The sequence below is a fragment of the Oryx dammah genome, unplaced genomic scaffold (genome assembly GCF_014754425.2).
Source record: "Oryx dammah isolate SB20612 unplaced genomic scaffold, SCBI_Odam_1.1 HiC_scaffold_25, whole genome shotgun sequence".
Classification (NCBI taxonomy): Eukaryota; Metazoa; Chordata; class Mammalia; order Artiodactyla; family Bovidae; genus Oryx; species Oryx dammah.
The window spans coordinates 60906695-60928730 of record NW_024070209.1 but is presented as its reverse complement, the minus strand read 5'-3'; the positions used below and the strand labels follow the sequence as shown (position 1 = coordinate 60928730).

General features: G+C 39.0%; 1 protein-coding gene and 1 non-coding gene across 2 annotated transcripts in view; both read left to right on the top strand.

The window, feature by feature from the left end:
- The window catches only part of LOC120851330 (WD repeat containing planar cell polarity effector), a 211973-nt gene that overhangs the window by 133257 nt on the left and 56680 nt on the right, over positions 1–22036 (top strand). Inside the window, exon 12 of the mRNA XM_040224029.1 lies at positions 16817–16880. Within this exon, the coding sequence (XP_040079963.1) occupies positions 16817–16880 (64 nt within the window). The remainder of the gene's footprint in view (positions 1–16816; positions 16881–22036) is intronic.
- On the top strand, positions 11834–11905 carry TRNAC-GCA. The gene has a single exon. It is a non-coding gene; the product is annotated as a tRNA-Cys (tRNA).

Sequence of the window (22036 nt, the reverse complement as noted above, 5' to 3'; positions counted from 1 at the left end):
ATGTCGTCTAGAAGAGTCTCCTTTTAGACTCAAAGACACAAATAGGTTGGGAGTGAAAGGATGGAAAAATATATTTCAAGCAAAAAAGTGACATTACTCTTAAATGATGCACACACAATCTCACATGCTCCAGGATCCATGACAGAAAGAGTAATCTGCTAGGAGCCTGGGTCAGACCTACCTGCTGATCTTGGAATCTCCAGAGAGGCGGGAAGCAACTGCAGTTTGCCCTAGAGACAATTATCATTTTTTATATATAGCTTTTTTTTTTTTTTGGTTGTGCTGGTTCTTCACTGCTACACGAGGGCTTTCTCTGGTTACGGTGAATAGGGGCTACTCTATACTTGCAGTGTATGGGGTTTCTCACTGTTGGTGGCTTCTCTTATTTCAGAGTTTGGACTCTTCCAGAGTACACAGACTTCAGTAATTGTGGTGCACAGACACAGTCGTTGTGGGCTCAAGGCTTAGTGGCTCTGCAGCATGTGGGATTTTCCTGGGCCAATGATTGAACCAGTGTTCATTCTGGTTCAAACCAGTACCCTGCATTGCAAGGCTTACTCTTAACCACTGGACAACCAGGAAGCCCATTTATGACTGTTGTGTCTTCCTGTTATGACTCCTTGTTTTTGTTTTGAAGTCTATTTTATCTAGTGATTTAAATCATTCTAGCACTGTTTTCCATCCATTTTCTGTCGCACTGTGTCCGTATAGTAGATTTCTTATAAACTAGCATATAATTGAGTTTTGCTTTTTTACCCATTCTAACAATCTTTTGTTTTTTTATTGGCATGTTTGACCCATTAATAATTTGTACTTATATATGCGGTTGAAAGTCAATCTACCATTTTGTTTTCTGTTTATCTCTTCTAATATTTGTTCCTCTGTTCATTTCTTTTGATTATTTCAGTATTTTTCAGAATAAATTTTATCTATAAGCTTTTTTAGCCATATCTTTTCACATTATGCAGCCATGAAATTAAAAGACACTTGCTCCTTGGAAGAAAAGCTATGACCCACCTAGACTGCATATTAAAAAGCAGAGACATTACTTTGCCACAAAGGTCCATATAGTCAAAGCTATGGTTTTTCCAGCAGTCAGTATGGATGTGAGAGTTGGACTATAAAGAGGGCTGAGCACTGAAGAATTGATGCTTTTGAACTGTGGTGCTGGAGAAGACTCGAGAGTCCCTTAGACTGCAGGGAGATCCAACCAGTCCATCCTAAAGGAAATAAGTCCTGAATATTCATTTGAAGGACTGATGCTGAAACTCCAATATTTTGGCCACCTGATGCGAAGAACTGACTCATTGGAAAAGACCCTGATGCTGGGAAAGATTGAAGGCAGGAAGAGAAGGGGATGACAGAGGATGAGATGGTTGGATGGCATCACCAACTTGATGGACGTGAGTTTGAGCAAGCTTCAGGAGTTGGTAATAGACAGGGAAGCTAGGCATGCTGCAGTCCATAGGGTCGCAAAGAGTTGGACATGACTGAACTGAACTTCACATTGTACTTTTTAGTTGCTCTGCTGCTACTGCTAAATCACTTCAGTCGTGTCCAACTCTGTGTGACCCCATAGACGGCAGCCCACCAGGCTCCCCCGTCCCTGGGATCCAGGCAAGAACACTGGAGTGGGTTGCCATTTCCTTCTCCAATGCATGAAAGTGAAAAGTGAAAGGGAAGTCGCCCAGTCGTGTCCGACTCTTAGTGACCCCATGGACCACAGCCTACCAGGCTCCCCTGTCCATGGGATTTTCCAGGCAAGAGTACTGGAGTGGGCTGCCATCTAGAGTTTACATTATATATCTGTAACGTTCCATAGTCTACTTTGAATTAATATAGTACTATTTATTTCATGTAAAATGCAGAAATCTTAGATCTTAATTGGTTCATTTACCATCCTTACCCCATTCTTTATTGTATAGTTGCCACATATATTACCTACATAGTTCAGTCCAGTCGCTCAGTCATGTCTGACTCTTTACGACCCCATGGACTGCAGCACTCCAGGCCTCTCCATCCATCACCAGCTCCCGGAGATTACTCAAACTCATGTCCATTGAGTCGGTGATGCCATCCAACCATCTCATGCTCTGTTGACCCCTTCTCCTCCCTCCTTCAGTCTTTTCCAGCATTAAGGTCTTTTCAAATGAGTCAACTCTTCGCATCAGGTGGCCAAAGTATTGAAGTTTCAGCTTCAACATCAGTCCTTCCAAGGAATATTCAGGACTGATTTCCTTTAGGATGGACTGGTTGGGTCTCCTTGCAGTCCAGGGGACTTGGAATTCTCTAGTACTACAAGAATCTTCTCTAGCACCACAATTGGTAAGCATCAATTCTTCGGTGCTCTACCTTCTTTATGGTTCAACTCTCACATCTATACATGAATACTAGAAAAAAACCATAGCTTTGACTATACAGAGCTTTGTCAGGAAAGTGATGTCTGTGCTTTGTTTTTTAATGTCTCTGCTTTTAAATACACTGTCTGGATTTGTTATAGCTTTTCTTCCAAAGTGTACATGGCTGCAGTCACTGTCTGCAGTGATTTGGGAACCCAGCAATATAAAATCTTACACTGCTTCCATATTTCCCCTTTCTATTGCCCTTATTCTGTTTTTATCTAAATTATTAAATGGGATATTTAGCTCATCAATCGTTAACCTTTCTTCTTTACCTAATATAAGCACTTAAGGCTACAAATTTCTCTTCAATTGTCTCATTTGCTCAAGTTTTTATTTCTAAGTATTCTTAAATTTATAATTTTTCTTTGATTAATGACTTTAATTCTTAAATGTATATGAAATTTATCGCTTATCTTTTTATCAAAAACTGCATTGCTAGTAGATTCATTATATATAGTATTCCTTACAATATATTGAGACATGCTTTTTTATTTACTAACATAATTTTGTAAGGATTCCATGTATTTTGAGAAAGATATGTATTTACTAATTAATGAGTAACAAGTTCTGTGTATGGAATAAATCCAGCTGTGTAATTATGTTAAGACCTCGCTCTCTTTACTGATTTTACTGCTTGGCCCTACTGTCTTTTATGTCCCATTGTCGCCATTGGGAGGTCTGGTGTCAGTCTGTAGGTTATCTCGTTTGTAGTGATCTCTCTTGTCTCTGGCTTTTTAAGATCTTTTTATTTTTGGAGTTCTGCATCTCTGCTATAGATGTGCATAATTATAGATTCTTTTCAATGTATCCAGCTTGGTATATATTGTCCCTCTTGTGTTTATTGATTCATATCATTTATCAGCTCTGGAATATTCTCTGCCTTTAATTACCTGATTAGACATGCTAGACTTTTCCATGTTCTCTGCATTGCTAAACTTACTTTGTATTTTTCTCTCTTGTCTCTCTGTATAACATTCTATGTAATTCCTTATTTATGGCTCTTTTACTTCATTAGTTCTCTCTTTGTGCTGAAATATTTAACTTCAGTTTTTCATTTCCAGAAGTTCTATTTATTTCTTTAAATGTCTATCTGATAATTTATTATTATTAATATATCCTGTTTTATGCTTCTTGTCATTGTTCCATCATTATTTTTAAAATATCTTATGCTGATTTATTTTATATTTTAAAAAATGTAAATTTATTTATTTTAATTGGAGGCTAATTACTTTACAATATTGTATTGGTTTTGCCATACATCATGGCATGGGTGTACATGTGTTCCCCATCCTGCACCCACCTCCCACCTCCATCCACATACCATCCCTCTGGGTTGTCCCAGTGCACCAGCCCCGAGCATCCTGTATCATGCATTGAACCTAGACTGGCAATTGTTTCACATATGGTATTATACATGTTTCAATGCCATTCTCCCAAATCATCCCACCCTCGCCCTCTCCCACAGAGTCCATAAGACTGTGGTATACATCTCTGTCTCTTTTGCTGTCTTGCATCCAGGCTTATCGTTACCATCTTTCTAAATTACATATATATGCATTAGTATACTGTATTGGTGTTTTTCTTTCTGGCTTACTTCACTCTGTATAATAGGCTTCAGTTTCAACTACCTCATTAGAACTGATTCAAAAGTATTCTTTTTAATGGCTGAATAATACTCCATTGTCTATATGTAACACAGCTTTCTTAGCCATTCATCGGCTGATGGACACCTAGGTTGCTTCCATGTCCTAGGGCTATTATAAACAGTGCTGCGATGAACATTGGGGTACACGTGTCTCTTTCAATTCTGGTTTCCTCCGTGTGTATGCCCAGCAGTGGGATTGCTGCGTTGCATGGCAGAGAGAAGGCAATGGCAACCCACTCCAGTACTTTTGCCTGGGAAACCCCATGGATGGAGGAGCCTGGTAGGCTGCAGTCCATGGGGTCGCTAAGGGTCAGACACGACTGAGCGACTTCACTTTCACTTTTCACTTTGATACATTGGAGAAGGAAATGGCAACCCACTCCAGTGTTCTTGCCTGGAGAATCCCAGGGATGGGGGAGCCTGGTGGGCTGCCGTCTATGGGGTTGCATAGTCAGACACGACTGAAGTGACTTAGCAGAAGAACTAAAAACCAAACAAGCAGAGATGAATAATAAAATAACTGAAATTAAAAATACACTGGAAGGAATCAATAGAATAAATTAGGCAGAGAACAGATAAGTGACATGACAGAATAGTGGAAATCACTGCCACAGAATAAAGAATTGAATTAAGACAGTCTAAGAGACCTATTGGAGAAGGAATTGGCAACCCACTCCAGTGTTCTTGCCTGGCGAATCCCAGGGACGGGGGAGCCTGGTGGGCTGCCGTCTATGGGGTCGCACAGAGTCGGACACGACTGATGTGACTTAGCAGTAGCATGGCAGTTCTATTTCCAGTTTTTTAAGGAATCTCCACACTGTTCTCCATAGTGGCTGTACTAGTTTGCATTCCCACCAACAGTGTAAGAGGATTCCCTTTTCTACACACCCTCTCCAGCATTTATTGCTTGTAGACTTTTGGATAGCAGCTATTCTGACTGGTGTGAAATGGTACCTCATTGTGGTTTTGATTTGCATTTCTCTGATAATGAGTGATATTGAGCATCTTTTCATGTGTTTGCTAGCTGTCTGTATGTCTTCTTTGGAGAAATGTCTGTTTAGGTCTTTGGCCCATTTTTTGATTGGGTCACTTATTTTTCTGGAATTGAGCTGCAGGAGTTGCTTGTATATTTTTGAGATTAATTCTTTGTCAGTTGCTTCATTTGCTATTATTTTCTCCCATTCTGAAGGCTGTCTTTTCACCTTGCTTATAGTTTCCTCTGTTGTGCAGAAGCTTTTAATTTTAATTAGGTCCCATTTGTTTATTTTTGCTTTTATTTCCAATATGCTGGGAGTTGGGTCATAGAGGATCCTGCTGTGATTTATGTCAGAGAGTGTTTTGCCTATGTTCTCCTCTAGGAGTTTTACAGTTTCTGGCCTTACGTTTAGATCTTTAATCCATTTTGAGTTTATTTTTGTGTATGGTGTTAGAAAGTGATCTAGTTTCATTCTTTTACAAGTGGTTGACCAGTTTTCCCAGCACCACTTGTTAAAAGAGATTGTCTTTAATCCATTTTATATTCTTGCCTCCTTTGTTGAAGATAAGATGTCCATAGGTGTGTGGATTTATCTCTGGGCTTTCTATTTTGTTCCATTGATCTATATTTCTGTCTTTGTGCCAGTACCATACTGTCTTGATGACTGTGGCTTTGTAGTAGAGCCTGAAGTCAGGCAAGTTGATTCCTCCAGTTCCATTCTTCTTTCTCAAGATTGCTTTAGCTATTCAAGGTTTTTTGTATTTCCATACAAATTGTGAAATTATTTGTTCTAGCTCTGTGAAAAATACCATTGGTAGCTTGATAGGGATTGCATTGAATCTATAGATTGCTTTGGGTAGTATATTCATTTTCACTATATTGATTCTTCTAATCCATGAACACGGTATATTTCTCCATCTATTAGTGTCCTCTTTGATTTCTTTCACCAGTGTTTTATAGTTTTCTATATATAGGTCTTTAGTTTCTTGAGGTAGATATATTCCTAAGTATTTTATTCTTTTCTTTGCAATGGTGAATGGACTTGTTTCTTTAATTTCTCTTTCTATTTTCTCATTATTAGTGTATAGGAATGCAAGGGATTTCTCTGTGTTGATTTTTTATCCTGCAACTTTACTATGTTCATTGATTAGCTCTAGTAATTTTCTGGTGAAGTCTTTAGGGTTTTCTGTGTAGAAGATCATGTCATCTGCAAACAGTGAGAGTTTTACTTCTTTTCCAGTTTGGATTCCTTTCATTTCTTTTTCTGCTCTGATTGCTGTGGCCAAAACTTCCAAAACTATGTTGAATAGTAATGGTGAATGTGGGCACCCTTGTCTTGTTCCTGACTTTAGGGGAAATGCTTTCAATTTTTCACCATTGAGGATAATGTTTGCTGTGGGTTTGTCATATATAGCTTTTATTATATTGAGGTATGTTCCTTCTATTCCTGCTTTCTGGAAAGTTTTTATCATAAATGGATGTTGAATTTTGTCAAAGGCTTACTCTGCATCTATTGAGATAATCATATGGCTTTTATTTTTCAATTTGTTAATATGGTGTATTACATTGATTGATTTGCAGATATTGAAGAATCCTTGCATCCCTGGGATAAAGCCCACTTGGTCATGATGTATTATCTTTTTAATGTGTTGTTGGATTCTGATTGCTAGAATTTTGTTAAGGATTTTTGCATCTATGTTCATCAGTGCTATTGGCCTGTAGTTTTCTTTTTTTTTGTGGCATCTTTGTCAGGTTTTGGTATTAGGGTGATGGTGGCCTCATAGAATGAATTTGGAAGTTTACCTTCCTCTGCAATTTTCTGGAAGAGTTTGAGTAGGATAGGTGTTAGCTCTTCTTGAAATTTTTGGTAGAATTCAGCTGTGAAGCCATCTGGACCTGGGCTTTTGTTTGCTGAAGATTTCTGATTACAGTTTCAATTTCCGTGTTTGTGATGGGTCTGTTAATATCTTCTATTTCTTCCTGGTGCAGTTTTGGAAAGTTGTACTTTTCTAAGAATTTGTCTATTTCTTCCAAGTTGTTCATTTTATTGGCATATAATTGCTGATTGTAGTCTCTTATGATCCTTTGTATTTCGTGTTGTGTGTTGTGGTCTCTCCATTTTCATTTCTAATTTTATTGATTTTATTTTTTTCCCTTTGTTTCTTGATGAGTCTGGCTAATGGTTTGTCAATTTTATTTATCCTTTCAAAGAACCAGCTTTTGGCTTTGTTGATTTTTGCTATGGTCTTTTTTGTTTCTTTTGCATTTATTTCTGCCCTAATTTTTAAGATTTCTGTCCTTCTACTAACCCTGGGGTTCTTCATTTCTTCTTTTTCTAGTTGCTTTAGGTGTAGAGTTAGGTTAAACCTGTTCTTAAGGTATGCCTGTATTGGGATGAACCTTCCCCTTAGCACTACTTTTACAGTGTCCCACAGGTTTTGGGTTGTTGTGTTATCATTTTCATTCGTTTATATGCATATTTTGATTTCTTTTTTGATTTCTTCTGTGATTTGTTGTTTATTCAGCAGCGTGTTGTTCAGCCTCTATATGTTGGAATTTTTAATAGTTTTTCTCCTGTAATTGAGATCTAATCTTACTGCATTGTGGTCAGAAAAGATGTCTGGAATGATTTCAATTGTTTTAAATTTACCAAGGCTAGATTTACGGTCCAGGATGTGATCTATCCTGGAGAAGGTTCCGTGTGCACTTGAGAAAAAGGTGAAATTCATTGTTTTGGCGTGAAATGTCCTATGATATCAATTAGGTCTAACTGGTCTATTGCATCATTTAAGATTTGTGTTTCCGTGTTAATTTTCTGTTTAGTTGATCTATCCATAGGTGTGAGTGGGGTATTAAAGTCTCCCACTATTATTGTGTTACTGTTAATTTCCCCTTTCATACTTGTTAGCATTTGTCTTACATATTGCAGTGCTCCTATGTTGGGTGCATATATATTTATAATTGTTATATCTTCTTCTTGGATTGATCCTTCGATCATTATGTAGTGGCTTTGTCTCTTTTCACAGCCTTTGTTTTAAAGTCTATTTTATCTGATATGAGTATTGCTACTCCTGCTTTCTTTTGGTCTCTATTTGAGTGGAGTATCTTTTTCCAGCCCTTCACTTTCATTCTGTATGTGTCCCTTGTTGTGAGGTGGGTCTCTTGTAGACAACATACATAGGGGTCTTATTTTTTTTATCCATTCAGTCTTTGTCTTTTGGTTGGGGCATTCAACCCATTTGTGTTTAAGGTAATTATTGATAAGTATGATCCCATTGCCATTTACTTTACTGTTTTAGGTTTGAGTTTATACACCCTTTTTGTTTTCCTGTCTAGAGAAGATCCTTTCACATTTGTTGAAGAGCTGGTTTGGTGGTGCTGCATTCTCTCAGCTTTTGCTTGTCTGTAAAGCTTTTGATTTCTCCTTCATATTTCAATGAGATCCTTGCTGGGTACAGTAATCTAGGCTGTAGGTTATTTTCTATCATCACTTTGAGTATGTCCTGCCATTCCCTCCTGGCCTGAAGAGTTCCTATTGAAAAATCAGCTGTTTTCCTTATGGGAATCCCCTTGTGTATTATTGTTTTTCCCTTGCTGCTTTTAATATTTGTTCTTTGTGTTTGATCTTTGTTATTAATTTGATTAATATGTGTCTCGGGGTATTTAGCCTTGGATTTATCCTGTTTGGGACTCTCTCTGGGTTTCTTGGGACTTGGGTGATTATTTCCTTCCCCATTTTAGGGAAGTTTTCAACTGTTATCTTCTCAAGTATTTTCTCACAGCCTTTCTTTTTGTCTTCTTCTTCTGGGAGTCCTATGATTCGAATGTCGGGATGTTTGACATTGTCCAAGAGGTCTCTGAGATTGTCCTCATTTCTTTTAATTCGTTTTTCTTTTTTCCTCTCTGATTCATTTATTTCTACCATTCTGTTTTCTACCTCACTAATCCTATCTTCTGTCTCTGTTATTCTACTATTTGTTCCCTCCAGAGTGTTTTTGATATCATTTGTTGAAAATTATTCATTATATATTGACTTTTTTATTTCTTCTAGGTCCTTGTTAAACCTTTCTTGCATCTTCTCAGTCCTTGTCTCCAGGCTGTTTATCTGTGATTCCATTTTGTTTTCAAGATTTTGGATCATTTTCACTATCATTATTCGGAATTCTTTATCAGGTAGATTCCCTATCTCTTCCTCTTTGGTTTGGTTTGGTGGGCATTTATCCTTTTCCTTTACCTGCTGGGTATTCCTCTGTCTGTTTATCTTGTTTATATTGCTGTGTTTGGGGTAGCCTTTCTGTATTCTGGCAGTTTGTGGAGTTCTCTTTATTGTGGAGTTTCCTTGCTGTGGGTGGGGTTGTACAGGTGGCTTATCAAGGTTTCCTGGTTAGGGAAGGTTGTGTTGGTGTTCCGGTGGGTGGGGCTGGAGTTCTTCTCTCTGGAGTGCAATGAAGTGTCCAGTAATGAGTTATGAGATGTCAGTGGGTTTGGAGTGACTGGGCAGCCTGTATATTGAAGCTCAGGGCTATGTTCCTGTGTTGCTGGAGAATTTGTGTGGTATATCTTGCTCTGCAACTTGTTGGCTCTTGGGTGGTGCTTGGTTTCGGTGTAGGTATGGAGGCTTTTGATGAGCTCCTGTTGATTAATGTTCCCTGGAGTCAGGAGTTCTCTGGTGTTGTCAAGATTTGGACTTAAGCCTCCTGCTTCTGGTTTTCAGTCTTATTTTTACAGTAGCCTCAAGACTTCTCCATCTATACAGTACCGTTGATAAAACATCTAGGTTAAAGATGAAAAGTTTCTCCACAGTGAGGGACACCCAGAGAGGTTCACAGAGTTACATAGAGAAGAGAAGAGAAGAGGGAGGAGGGAGATAGAGGTGATCAGGAGGAGAAGAGAGGGAATCAAAAGAGGAGAGAGCAAGCTAGCCAGTAATCACTTCCTTATGTGCACTCACAAGTCTGGACTGCTCAGAGACGTTCACAGAGTTATACAGAGAAGAGAAGAGGGAGGAAAGAGACAGAGGTGGCCAGGAGGATAAAGGGGGGAATCAAAAGGAGAGACACAGATCCAGCCAGTAATCGGTTCCCTAAGTGTTCTCCACCGTCCGGAACACACAAAGAAATGCACAGAGTTGGGTAGAGAAGAGAAGGGGGAGGGAGGAGATAGAGACGACCTGGTGTAGAAAAAGGAGAGTCTAAAGTGGGAAAGAGCCGTCAAGCCAGTAACCTTGCTCCCAGGTAAAAATGGGTACTAAATGTTGGGCTCTTAAAGGTACAAAATTGATAACAAATACCAAAAAGCAAAGATTAAAAATCTAGTGTAGAGGTTGGATTTTCAAAAATACAATATTAAAGAAAAATAGAGAAAAAAAAAGCAGTCACAAAAATTATAAAATATGTATACATGAAGTTTGCTTTAAAAAATAGGATCTCTTTTTTTTTTGCAAAGTAATAGTAGGTTATAAAAATGAAAATGAAAGGAGTAATAGAGGACTTAAAAATTAAAAACAATTAAAGAATCATAGTACAAATAGTAAAAATATATATCTAGGACTTTCTCTGGTGGTGTTCTGGGCAGTGTGGGGTCAGTTAATTTTTGGATAGTTCCTTGATCCAGCTTATATTTCTCAAGGGGCTAATGGCCCCTTCCTATATAGTTGGTACTATTTACAGGGTTTTAATCTATTGCACCTGTCACTTCCCAGGAGGGTCCCTCTGTTTTAGCTTTTTCTGTTTGCTGGTCTCTTCAGTGTCTGATTTCTCCCTTGAAACAAGGGGGCAGTGGTGGACACTTTTTTAGGCTCACTTGTTCAGTCGTGCTGTGGGGAGGGAGGGATGCTGCAAACAAATAACACTGGCGTGTGCTCACAGTGTCTCAGCCACACTGGGTTTGCCCCTGCTCATGGCATGAGTGCTTTCCCTGTCTACACTACGTAGGCTCTAGGTTGGTCTGCCAGGAACCGTCTGAGGCCGGCCCTGGACGGTATGCACTTCCCAGGTCTAAGCCGCTCGGGTTCAGGTATTCGGTAGTCCTCCAAGGTGCAGACTCGGTTGGGCCTGTGTTTTGTGCCCTTCCCAGATCTGAGCAGCTTGGGCGACCAGGTGTTTGGTGAGCACGGTCACTGTGACTTATTGCCTCCCCCGTCCCTGCTGCTCGGTTTTCTGGGTGTACAACGGCCCACCTTCTCAGGTGGATGTTGACCGTCCAAAATCCTAAGAAGTCTTGGTTAGCAACAAAGCCTGCTTGCAGTTTGGTAGATAATGCCTCTCTGGGGCCATGATTGCCCCCTTCCGGCTCTGTCTGCCCTTGCCTGCCTGTCTCCAGAGGGGGATGGGCCAGCCTGCAGCCTGCTAGCTCTGCTCAGTCCTTTGTTCTGTGAGCAGGCCTGACAGTGTCTTAGGTTAGGGCTTTTCGCGTAGCTCTAGTCAGTCCTTTGTTCTATGAGCGGGCCTGGTGGTATCTTACGTTAGGGCTTTTCATGTGGTTGTTATCCCACATGTGGTTTACTATCCCAAGTTAGTTCCCTCAGATTGCCCTGGGGTCTTTCAGGCCCGGTCCTTACTCTAAGCAGTGCAGCCCGCACCTCCCTGCCCAACCCCCTCTTGCTAGTGGTGGATGCAGGCATCTGCACTGCTTATCCGCTGGGAGTTACCACTGGATATGTAATCTGTAGGGTTTAATTATTTATTTATTTTTCCTCCCAGTTATGTTGCCCTCTGTGGTTCCAAGGCTCGCCACAGACTCAGCAGTGAGAGTGTTTCCTGGTATTTGGAAACTTCTCTCTTTTTAAAGAGAGAAGCCCTTCCCAGGGCTTCCCTAGTGGCTCAGATGGTAAAGCATCTGTCTGCAATACAGGAGACCCAGGTTCAATCCCTGGGTAGGGAAGATCCCCTGGAGAAGGAAATGGCACCCCAGTCCAGTATTCTTGCCTGGAAAATCCCATGGACCGCGGAGCCTGGTAGGTTACCGTCCATGGGGTCACAAAGAGTCGGACACAACTGAGTGACTTCACTTCACTTCCCAGGACAGAGCTCTATCCCTACCTCTTTTGTCTCTCGTTTTATCTTTTATATTTTTTCCTACCTCCTTTTGAAGACAATGGGCTGCTTTTCTGGGTGCCTGATGTCCTCTGCTGGCATTCAGAAGTTGTTTTGTGGAATTTTCTCAGCGTTCAGATGTTCTTTTGATGAATTTGTGGGGGAGAAAGTGGTCTCCCCGTCCTATTCATCCTCCATCTTAGGACCGCCTCCCTATTTTATATTCTAACTTTAATAATTCAATTATCTGAAATCTGGGGAGAAGTAAATCTGTTGTTTATCTTCTAATTTTACATTATAGTAGCTTGTTTTCTTTTGTATATGGTGTTGATGTTTCATTGTGAACTTGTACTTGTTTTAATTTATGGCAATCCTGGTGGCTTCTATCAAAAGTGTTTTAATCCAAAGATGAATTTTCTTTTTATTGTTTCTGTCAATGTTAAGGGCACTTAAAACCTGCAATCATTTTAGCCCCTGGCTTAATCAGAAGTCTCAGGCTAAGCACCTTTATCTTGTGACTTGTTCAAGGCTCAGTCTTCTGAGGGTGATGGCTCACACTAGTTCTGCCTTTTTTCCCTTTTTTTGCTCTCTGCTCAGGGAGCATTACTCTAGTGTCAATCAAGGAACTTTGGTTAGTTAGTTATTTTGTAATTGAGAGTATGGTATTCTCGGAAACTTTTTTTAACAAGAGTTCTGTGTTGAGTGAAAAAGTTGGCTTAAAGCTCAACATTCAGAAAACGAAGATCATGGCATCTGGTCCCATCACTTTATGGGAAATAGATGGGGAAACATGGAAACAGTGTCAGACTTTATTTTTTTGGGCTCCAAAATCACTGCAGATGGTGATTAAAAGACGCTTACTCCTTGGAAGAAAAGTTATGACCAACCTACATAGCATATTCAAAAGCAGAGACATTACTTTGCCAACAAAGGTCCGTCTAGTCAAGGCTATGGTTTTTGCAGTGGTTATGTATGGATGTGAGAGTTGGACTGTGAAGAAAGCTGAGCACTGAAGAACTGATGCTTTTGAACTTTGGTGTTGGAGAAGACTCTTGAGAGTCCCTTGGACTGCAAGGAGATCCAACCAGTCCATTCTGAAGGAGATCAGCCCTGGGTGTTCTTTGGAAGAAATGATGCTAAAGCTGAAACTCCAGTACTTTGGCCACCTCATGCGAAGAGTTGACTCATTGGAAAAGACTTTGGTGCTGGGAGGGATTAGGGGCAGGAGAAAAAGGGGACGACAGAGGATGAGATGGCTGGATGGCATCACTGACTTGATGGACGTGAGTCTGAGTGAACTCCGGGAGATGGTGATGGAGAGGGAGGCCTGGCGTGCTGCGATTCATGGGGTTGCAAAGAGTCGGACACGACTGAGCGACTGAACTGAACTGAACTGTGTTGTATTTTAACGTATATTTATAAGTCTAGTTGGGAGCAGTCTGTGATATTTTTGGTTGATCATGCTACCAGATGCTGAAGCCAATTTTTTCATTTTTTCAGAATGTGAATCATTACCTCTTACCAGAAAGGAGTGTACTGCCTAAGCTGTCCAGTTTAATTTTATACTTCTCAATTTCAGTTAATCATATATATAGTTGCCAAATTGATGTATAAATGGACAGACTCACTGGTTATCACTGCCCTGTCAGGGGTGAGATCTGCTCCTTAGTTGTTGGAGCAGAGGTCCCCAGGTCTGTTTCTTACCTCTTTTCTGATCTGTTTCTTAGCTCTTTTCTGATATGTGGTGTGAGATAGGTGGGATTAGAGAACTCCCCTTGGGAGAGAAGCCACTTAGCATCTGGAGATGTTCAGCCCCTGGATGTGCTCTGCTGTGTTGCCTTTCCCCTGTTGCGTGAGCTCTCAGATTACATGCTTGATTGGCACTTCTCATGGCCACACTTTAACTGTGGGTATACTGGCAGTTGGCCCTGGTGTCTCTGTGTATATGCACGTATGTCTGTGTGCACTTATCTGCCTGTATATTAACCAAATCTTTTTTTTTTTAAGCTATTCCTTCTTGCTTTTCAAACCTTCCTTCTAGGATCATTTTCCTTTTTTCCTGAGTTATGTCCCCTTCAAGTCCCTTTACTGAAGATCTGTTGAACGCTTTCAGTTTTTACATATTTTAAAATGTCTTTATTTTGCTTTACCTACTGAGAATTCCATTGTTATACAAGAGAAATGCTTATTTTCTCACTATCATTTGAAGATACATCCCTACTGTCTTCTACACCCCGTTGCTGTCATTGAGAGGTCTGGTGTCAGTCTGTTTGTAGGTTATCTTCTTTGTAGGTGACCTGTCTTTTCTCTTGCTTTTTAAGACCTTTTTATTTTTAGAGTTCTGCATCTTCATTGTATATTTGCAGTCAGCTCCTGGTCTTGTTTTTGTTGACTGTATAGAGCTTCTCCATCTTTAGCTGCAAAGAATATAATCAATCTGATTTTGGTGTTGACCATCTGGTGATATCCATGTGTAGAGTCTTCTCTTGTGTTGTTGGACGAGGGTGTTTGCTATGACCAGTGCATTTTCTTGGCAAAACTCTATTAGTCTTTGCCCTGCTTCATTCCACATTCCAAGGCCAAATTTACCTGTTACTCCAGGTGTTTCTTGACTTCCTACTTTTGCATTCCAGTCCCCTATAATGAAAAGGATATCTTTTGGGGGTGTTAGTTCTAAAAGGTCTTGTAAGTCTTCATAGAACCGTTCAACTTCAGCTTCTTCAGTGTTACTGGTTGCGGCATAAACTTGGGATTACCGTGATATTGAGTGGTTTGCCTTGGAAACGAACAGAGATCATTCTGTCGTTTTTGAGACTGCATCCAAGTACTGCATTTCGGACTCTTGTTGACCATGATGGCTACTCCATTTCTTCTGAGGGATTCCTGCCCACAGTAGTAGATATAATGGTCATCTGAGTTAAATTCACCCATTCCAGTCCATTTTAGTTCGCTGATTCCTAGAATGTCGATGTTCACTCTTGCCATCTCTTGTTTGACCACTTCCAATTTGCCTTGATTCATGGACCTGACATTCCAGGTTCCTGTGCAATATTGCTCTTTACAGCATTGGACCTTGCTTCTATCACCAGTCACATCCCCAGCTGGGCATTGTTTTTGCTTTGGCTCCATCCCTTCATTCTTTCTGGAGTTATTTCTTCAGTGATCTCCAGTAGCATGTTGGGCACCTACTGACCTGAGGAGTTCCTCTTTAGGTATCCTATCATTTTGCCTTTTCATACTGTTCATGGGGTTCTCAAGGCAAGAATACTGAAGTGGTTTTCCATTCCCTTCTCCAGTGGACCACATTCTGTCAAACCTCTCCACTATGACCCACCTGTATTGGGTTGCCCCACAGGCATGGCTTAGTTTCACCGAGTTAGACAAGGCTGTGGTCCTAGTGTGATTAGATTAACTAGTTTTCTGTGAGTATGGTTTCAGTGTGTCTGCCCTCTGATGCCCTCTTGCTACACCTACCATCTTACATGGGTTTCTCTTACCTTGGACGTGGGGTATCTCTTCACGGCTGCTCCAGCATAGCGCAGCTGCTGCTCCTTAGCTTGGATGAGGGGTATCTCCTCACCGCTGCCCTTCCTGACCTTCAACATGGGATGGCTCCTCTAGGCCCTCCTGCGCCCGCGCAGCCACCACTCCTCGCACGTGGGGTAGCTCCTCGCAGCCGTGCTTAGTGCTCTGGTCGTAGCCACCTGCGCTTAGTGTGCCGGTCGCAGCTGCCTTACTGGAGATACCAGTAAGAAGAATCAGAGAGTAGATGGGAGAACAACTATCAAACACAGTATGGAAATTACAAAGTGTTTCAGTTTCTGGCCTACCAGCTCATGTAGAATAATAATAAGCCTTGTTTGAATTTTAATTATATTAGCTATTTCACTAATAAACTTTATATACTGTTAATAATAATATTCCACATTTCTGCTCTTTATGTGAAAATTTAGTATATTTTATACCATCATATTTCACAATATAGAACAGAACTTGGTTATATATCTGCTTGTTTCTTGAGTCAGAAAAACTGATTATTACATCTGTGTAAGTTTCAGCATAGATTACCTTTTATTCCATAATCCTGTGCAAATTATATGTTCATGACATACTTTTGTCTCAGGACTTTAAATTTTCTGTAGAGGTAATTAATGTAAACTAAAGTTTGTTCTCACAAAGAACATTCTTAGTTATACCTCAGGGAAAGATAGTATGATTGTGATGAAATAGTAGAAAAGTAATACCTTCTTAAAATACTTAGAAACCACTTATTATTTTCATTTACAACAGCAGGGGATGTTTTTACCCCAGATCACAAATGTGAGAGTTTTGTAAAAATGCAACATTTGACTTCTCAACTTTTACCTAAGAAACATAAAATATAACTATATGATTTATTAATTGCTCTTATCCTGCTGTACTGTCCATATCCTCCTACTTTCCACTTACACAACAAAATACAACAAAGGAAAAAATAATGAGAAAATGTATTTCTTAAGCTATCATTTCTCTACATTTAGAAGCACCTAATCTGGTTATGTTTGTGCTTGACAGTTACACTGAACCCCTCCACAGGATGTGTGCATCAGCACCTCCTAAGTACAATAAGAGTTCACATAGGGAAGATCCCAGCAGGTGAAGTCCCTACTGTTTTAGAGTATTTTTATCAGAACAAAAACAATAGCATATAAGTACATTAAACAAACTGTTCTCTCCTCTTCTCTAGTTTTGTTCACAATATAACATTTCTCCCTTACAGGTACCAAAGATTTGAAAAGGCATTTCTGTTAGCTGTTGACATTGGTGCTCGTGACCTGTTTATGGTGAGTCATTCCTTGGGATGATTTTGTGCCTTCAGTTCTAACGCTGAGTAAGTTGTCAGCTTTTGTGACCATTAAAAAGGATTAGTGTCATTTGTGCCTTTGACACATGGTGGGAAAGCATTATTCCATCTTGGCTTGCAGCTTTGCCTTCAGGAAACTGGTCAATAGCCATCTAGCCTCTTTTGACTTGCTGACATTTTCCTTGCCAGACCCAAAGGATTTTTTATGTTTTCTAAGAATTTATAATTCTTGAATGTCTCTCCTCATGTACTTTGATGTGAGAGGATGACACCTTTGTATCTAACAAGCTTAAATTTCTTTCTAATCCATTCCCTATAGAAGTACAGCTTCAGAAACCAGGACACAGGACAAGACATGTCCCCGAGATCTTGAATGTGCTCAGTTTGTCCCTTAGGTTTTAGTGAGAAGTAATAGTTTGAATGTTCTCACTTGTATTTTTAAAGTGACCACAGTGCAAAGTAGATCCAAAGAGAATATAAGTTCAAACAGTTCAAATAAGCTTTAATCCTCAACTTATTAGTTACAGAACAGTAAAATAGACTAGTTTCTTACACATCTGTGTGCTCTGTATTAGGTTCTTATTTTATAAGATCTTTTGCCACAATGAGATCAGATAAACAAAGGTGGTGTTCCTGATTTTCAGCACATTCTGCTCCATAGAAATTTCATTGCTGTCAAAAAATCTTGAAAACAGCAAAAACTTCGAGAAGGCTCTTTTATCTGAATCTTCTATACAGTGAAGACATTCTGTACTGTAAGCTTTGATGCTTTAGATGTTAATATGGGTTCATGATATTAGTTTATCTTGTCTTTGAAATGAGTTTGCTGTTTAAATTCTAATTTCACATCACTCAATTAAACTGTGCTTTGTGCACTCATTGATCATGGAAAAAAATCTCTCTAATTACTTCAAATGTATGAACTTTTTGTTATTTGTTGGTTGTCTGTATTTTGTTAGGTCACATTGATCAGGCATATTAGTATATTAAGGGAACATTTTATTATTTTCACCAAAGTCTATGCATTCATACATCATAGTGTCAGAAATTTAATTATAACACTTCTTAGATTTTTCTGACCCAAGTGACTGTCACTTTATTTCCTCCTCACCTCTGCCACTACTCAGCAGTAAAGGTAGATTTTCTTCCTATTTCCTTATTTTTTTATGTCTGTAGTCCCAGTCTTCTTTCTAGCCAAAATAATAACTAAAGAGATGAATATTTATATGTTTAGTGTCTGATAAACTTTCTTTCCCAATGTATTATTATACTGTTCTATAATTTATGCTACATTAACTATTAACCAATACATAATCATCAAAGCCTGGTGGGCTACAAGTCCACAGGGTCGCAAAGTGTCAGGCGAGAGAACACGCACCCATACTCATCAAAGCCATCTTATAAACTTCTTTTCAAATCATATCTGTTTCAGCATTTAGTCTCAGTTCTGGAGAAGGAAATGGCAGCCCACTCCAGTACTCCTGCCTGGAGAATCCCATGGATGGAGGAGCCTGGTGGGCTACTACAGTCCATGAGATCACAAAAAGTTGGATACTACTGAGCAACTTCACTTTCACTTTCACTTTCTAGGCAGTAACAATATAAAGTCTCCATGTTAGTTTAAAGCCAAACAGACTTTCTACTAATAGGCTAACCTTAACCCATGAGGATTTTTACTAGTAAAAGATAAAAATCTAAAATAAGGAAATGAGAGAGATACTTTTGCTTTCCTTTTTATTGTAAAAGTGAACAATCAAAATGCTACAGCCTTATTCTTCGTATGTAACTTTTTATTTATAGCCCAAGGTCTGCCTTTAAGGAGCATTAAAAGCCGTAAGAGAGCATTAAGGCCTTAAAGTTCCATTTAAGCTTATGAATCTACCCTATACATTTGATGCTCCACTTTAAAATTGTCTAAAGAATTTATCATGTTTTCTAATCAATTATTACTATTTAAATTATGATCTAGCCTATATACTAATAATTATTACCTCTTTGGATTTAAAAATTTATAAAATAAACAGTACTATTCTTACCTATAAATTACCTTCTACCCCTAAGATATCTCATCCTTAAAGAATAAAAATACGACTACATTGAACACAAAGGGGTCACAAATAAAATGTAATGCTTAACGTGAGAATATTCTTTTTGTATTAGCATATCTGTTGGTGGTAGAGAGATAAAAGACATATATAGCATGATAGAGCAGACCTTGAATATTAAAAAGTAAGTATGTAGGTACCAAACCTGATGAAATGAGCCAGAAAGGACCGCTTTGTCTACTTTACACATAGCCTAAGTGATCATCTTCTAAATTAGAGGTCAGCAAACTATGGCCAACCAAGCAAATTTAGCCCCCAAATGGCTTTTTACAGTTTTAAAGCATTAAAAAAAGAAAAGAAAAGAAAAATAGTGTCAATATACTTTAAAATATATGATATTTAAAATACATGATATTCAAATTCAGATTTTCACATCCATAAATGAAGTGGTATTGAAACATAGCCAAACTTACTTATGTAATGTGTATGACTGCTTTACAATGGCAGAGTTGAGTGATTGCAGGAGACTATCTGGCTTGTAGAGCCTAAAATATTTACTCTCTGGTGCTTTACAAAATATGTTTGCAGACCCCTGGTCAAAACAATCATAATTTATAATTTCATTCCTCCATATTTAAAACCTTTTAGCATCTTCTCATTGCCTTTGGGATAAATTCTAACTCCTTGAAGTGGCATTTACAGCCCCTCTACTCTCACCTCTCAGCTACATCAGCTTTCTTTCACTTCTGGGAAGTATACTCTACTCTTTGTTATATCCAGATCATGTTAAGGAAGGGAGTAATGGGATGGTGTGATGGTAGATACATGGAATTTGGGTCATAAGTTGTCTTCAAAGTCTGTAACTTTTGAGTTTTATGTGTAAATGATGATAATAATATAGTACCTTTCCATACATTGGATTTTTTTAATTGAATAAAAGAGGTTTTGAATTCTATAATATTTTACAATTTTTAAGTTCACGCAGATGATTTCATATAATCCCATAATAACCATTTGTTTCTCTCTGCCCCTCCTGCTTCCCTCTTCAAAGTGGTAGCCACTAGTTTGTTCCTTGAGTCTGCTTCTTTTGTTACATTCACTAGTTTGCTGTAGTTTTTAGATATTATACAGTATTTGTCTTCCTCTGACTTATTTTACTTAGCATGATGCCCTCCAAGTCCACCCATAGTGTTTCAAATGGCAAAATTTCATTCTTATTTATGGTTGAGTGGTATGCTTTTATATATATATATATATATATATATATATGAAGATGTGTTATATATTTATTTATTGTTATATATTTATTTATTTATCTGATACCTTGGTAATTATAAATAATGCTGCTATAAACATTGAAGTGCATGTATTTTTACAAATTAGTGGGTTTTGTTTTTCGGATATATATCTAGGAGTAGAGTTGCTAGTAGCACATTTTTAGGTTTTTGAGGAAACTCCATATTGTTTTCCACAGTGATTGCACCAATTTACATTCTCACCAACAGTGTATGATGGTTCCTGTTTCTCTACATCCTCACCAACATTTGTTGTGTTCTTCTTAATGATAGCCATTCTGACTGGTGTGAGGAGATATCTCATTGTGGTTTTGATTTGCATTGCCCTGATGATTAGTGATGCTGAGAATCCTTTCATGTGCCTGTTGGTCCTCTGCATATACTTTTTAAGTACCTGTCTATTCAATTCTTCTGCTTATTTTGTAATCGAGATTTTGGGGGGTTTTTGATGTTGAGTCATAGGAGCTTTGTATATATAATGAATGTTGTTGTCAGTCAGTCGCAAAGTCGCGTCTGACTCTTTGTAGCCTCATGGACTGCAGCCCAACAGGCTCTTGTGTCCTCCACTATCTCCCAGAGTTTGCTCAATTTCATGTCCATTGAGTCAATGATGCTACCTAACCATCTCGTCCTCTGCCACCCCTTACTTCATAGGCCTTCAGTCTTTCCCAGCATCGGGATCTTTTCCAGTCAGTCCACTTTTCCCACCAGGTGGCCAAAGTATTGGAGCTTCAGCTTCAGTATCAGTCTTTCCAATGAGTATTCAGAGTTGATTTACTTTAAGGTTGACTGGTTTGATCTCCTTGCAGTCCCTCAAGAGTCTTCTGTAGCACTACAATTCGAAAACATCAATTCTTTAGTGTTCAGCCTTCATAAAGGTCCAACTCTTACATCCATACACAACACTGGAAAAAACATAGCTTTGACTATACAGACCTTTGTTGACAAAGTGATGTTTCTGCTTTTTAATATGCTGTTTAGGCTTGTTATAGTTTTCCTTCCAAAGAGGGAATGTCTTTCGGTTTCATGACTGCAGTCACCATCCATAGGGATTTTGGAGCCTAAGAACATAAAATCTGTCACTGCTTCCACTTTTTCCCCTTCTGTTTGCCAGGAAGTGATGGGACTGGATGCTATGATCTTAGTTTTTTACTATTGATTCTTAAGCCAGCTTTTTCACTCTCCAGTTTCACCTTCATCAAGAAGCTCTTTAGTTCCTCCTTCCTTTCTGTCATTAGAGTGCTATCATCTGAAGATATAAGGCTGTTGATATTTCTTCCACCAATCTAGATTCCAACTTGTGATTCACCCACCGTGGCATTTCACATGATGTACTCTGCATATAAGTTATATAAATAGGGTGACAATATACAGCTTTGTGGTACTCCTTTCCCAATTTGGAACCACTCAATTGTTCCATGTCTGGTTCTTACTGTTGCTTCCTGACCCATATACAAGTTTCTCAGGCGACATGTAAGGTGGTTTGGTAGTTTTAGGTAGTCTAAATTCATCCCTTTAAGAAATTTCCACAATTTGCTGTGATCCACATAGTCAAAGGCTTTAATGTAGTCAGTGAGGCTCTGGAATTCCGTTGCTTTCTCCATGATCCAGCAAATGTTGCCAATTTGATCTCTGGTTCTTCTGGCTCTTTTGATACCCAACTTCTACATCTGGAAGTTCTTAGTACATGTGCTGCCGAATGCAAGCTTGAAGGATTTTGAGCTAACTTTGCTAGCATGTAAAATGAGTGTAATTGTATAGTATGTGAACATTCTTTGGCATTGCCCTTCTGTGGG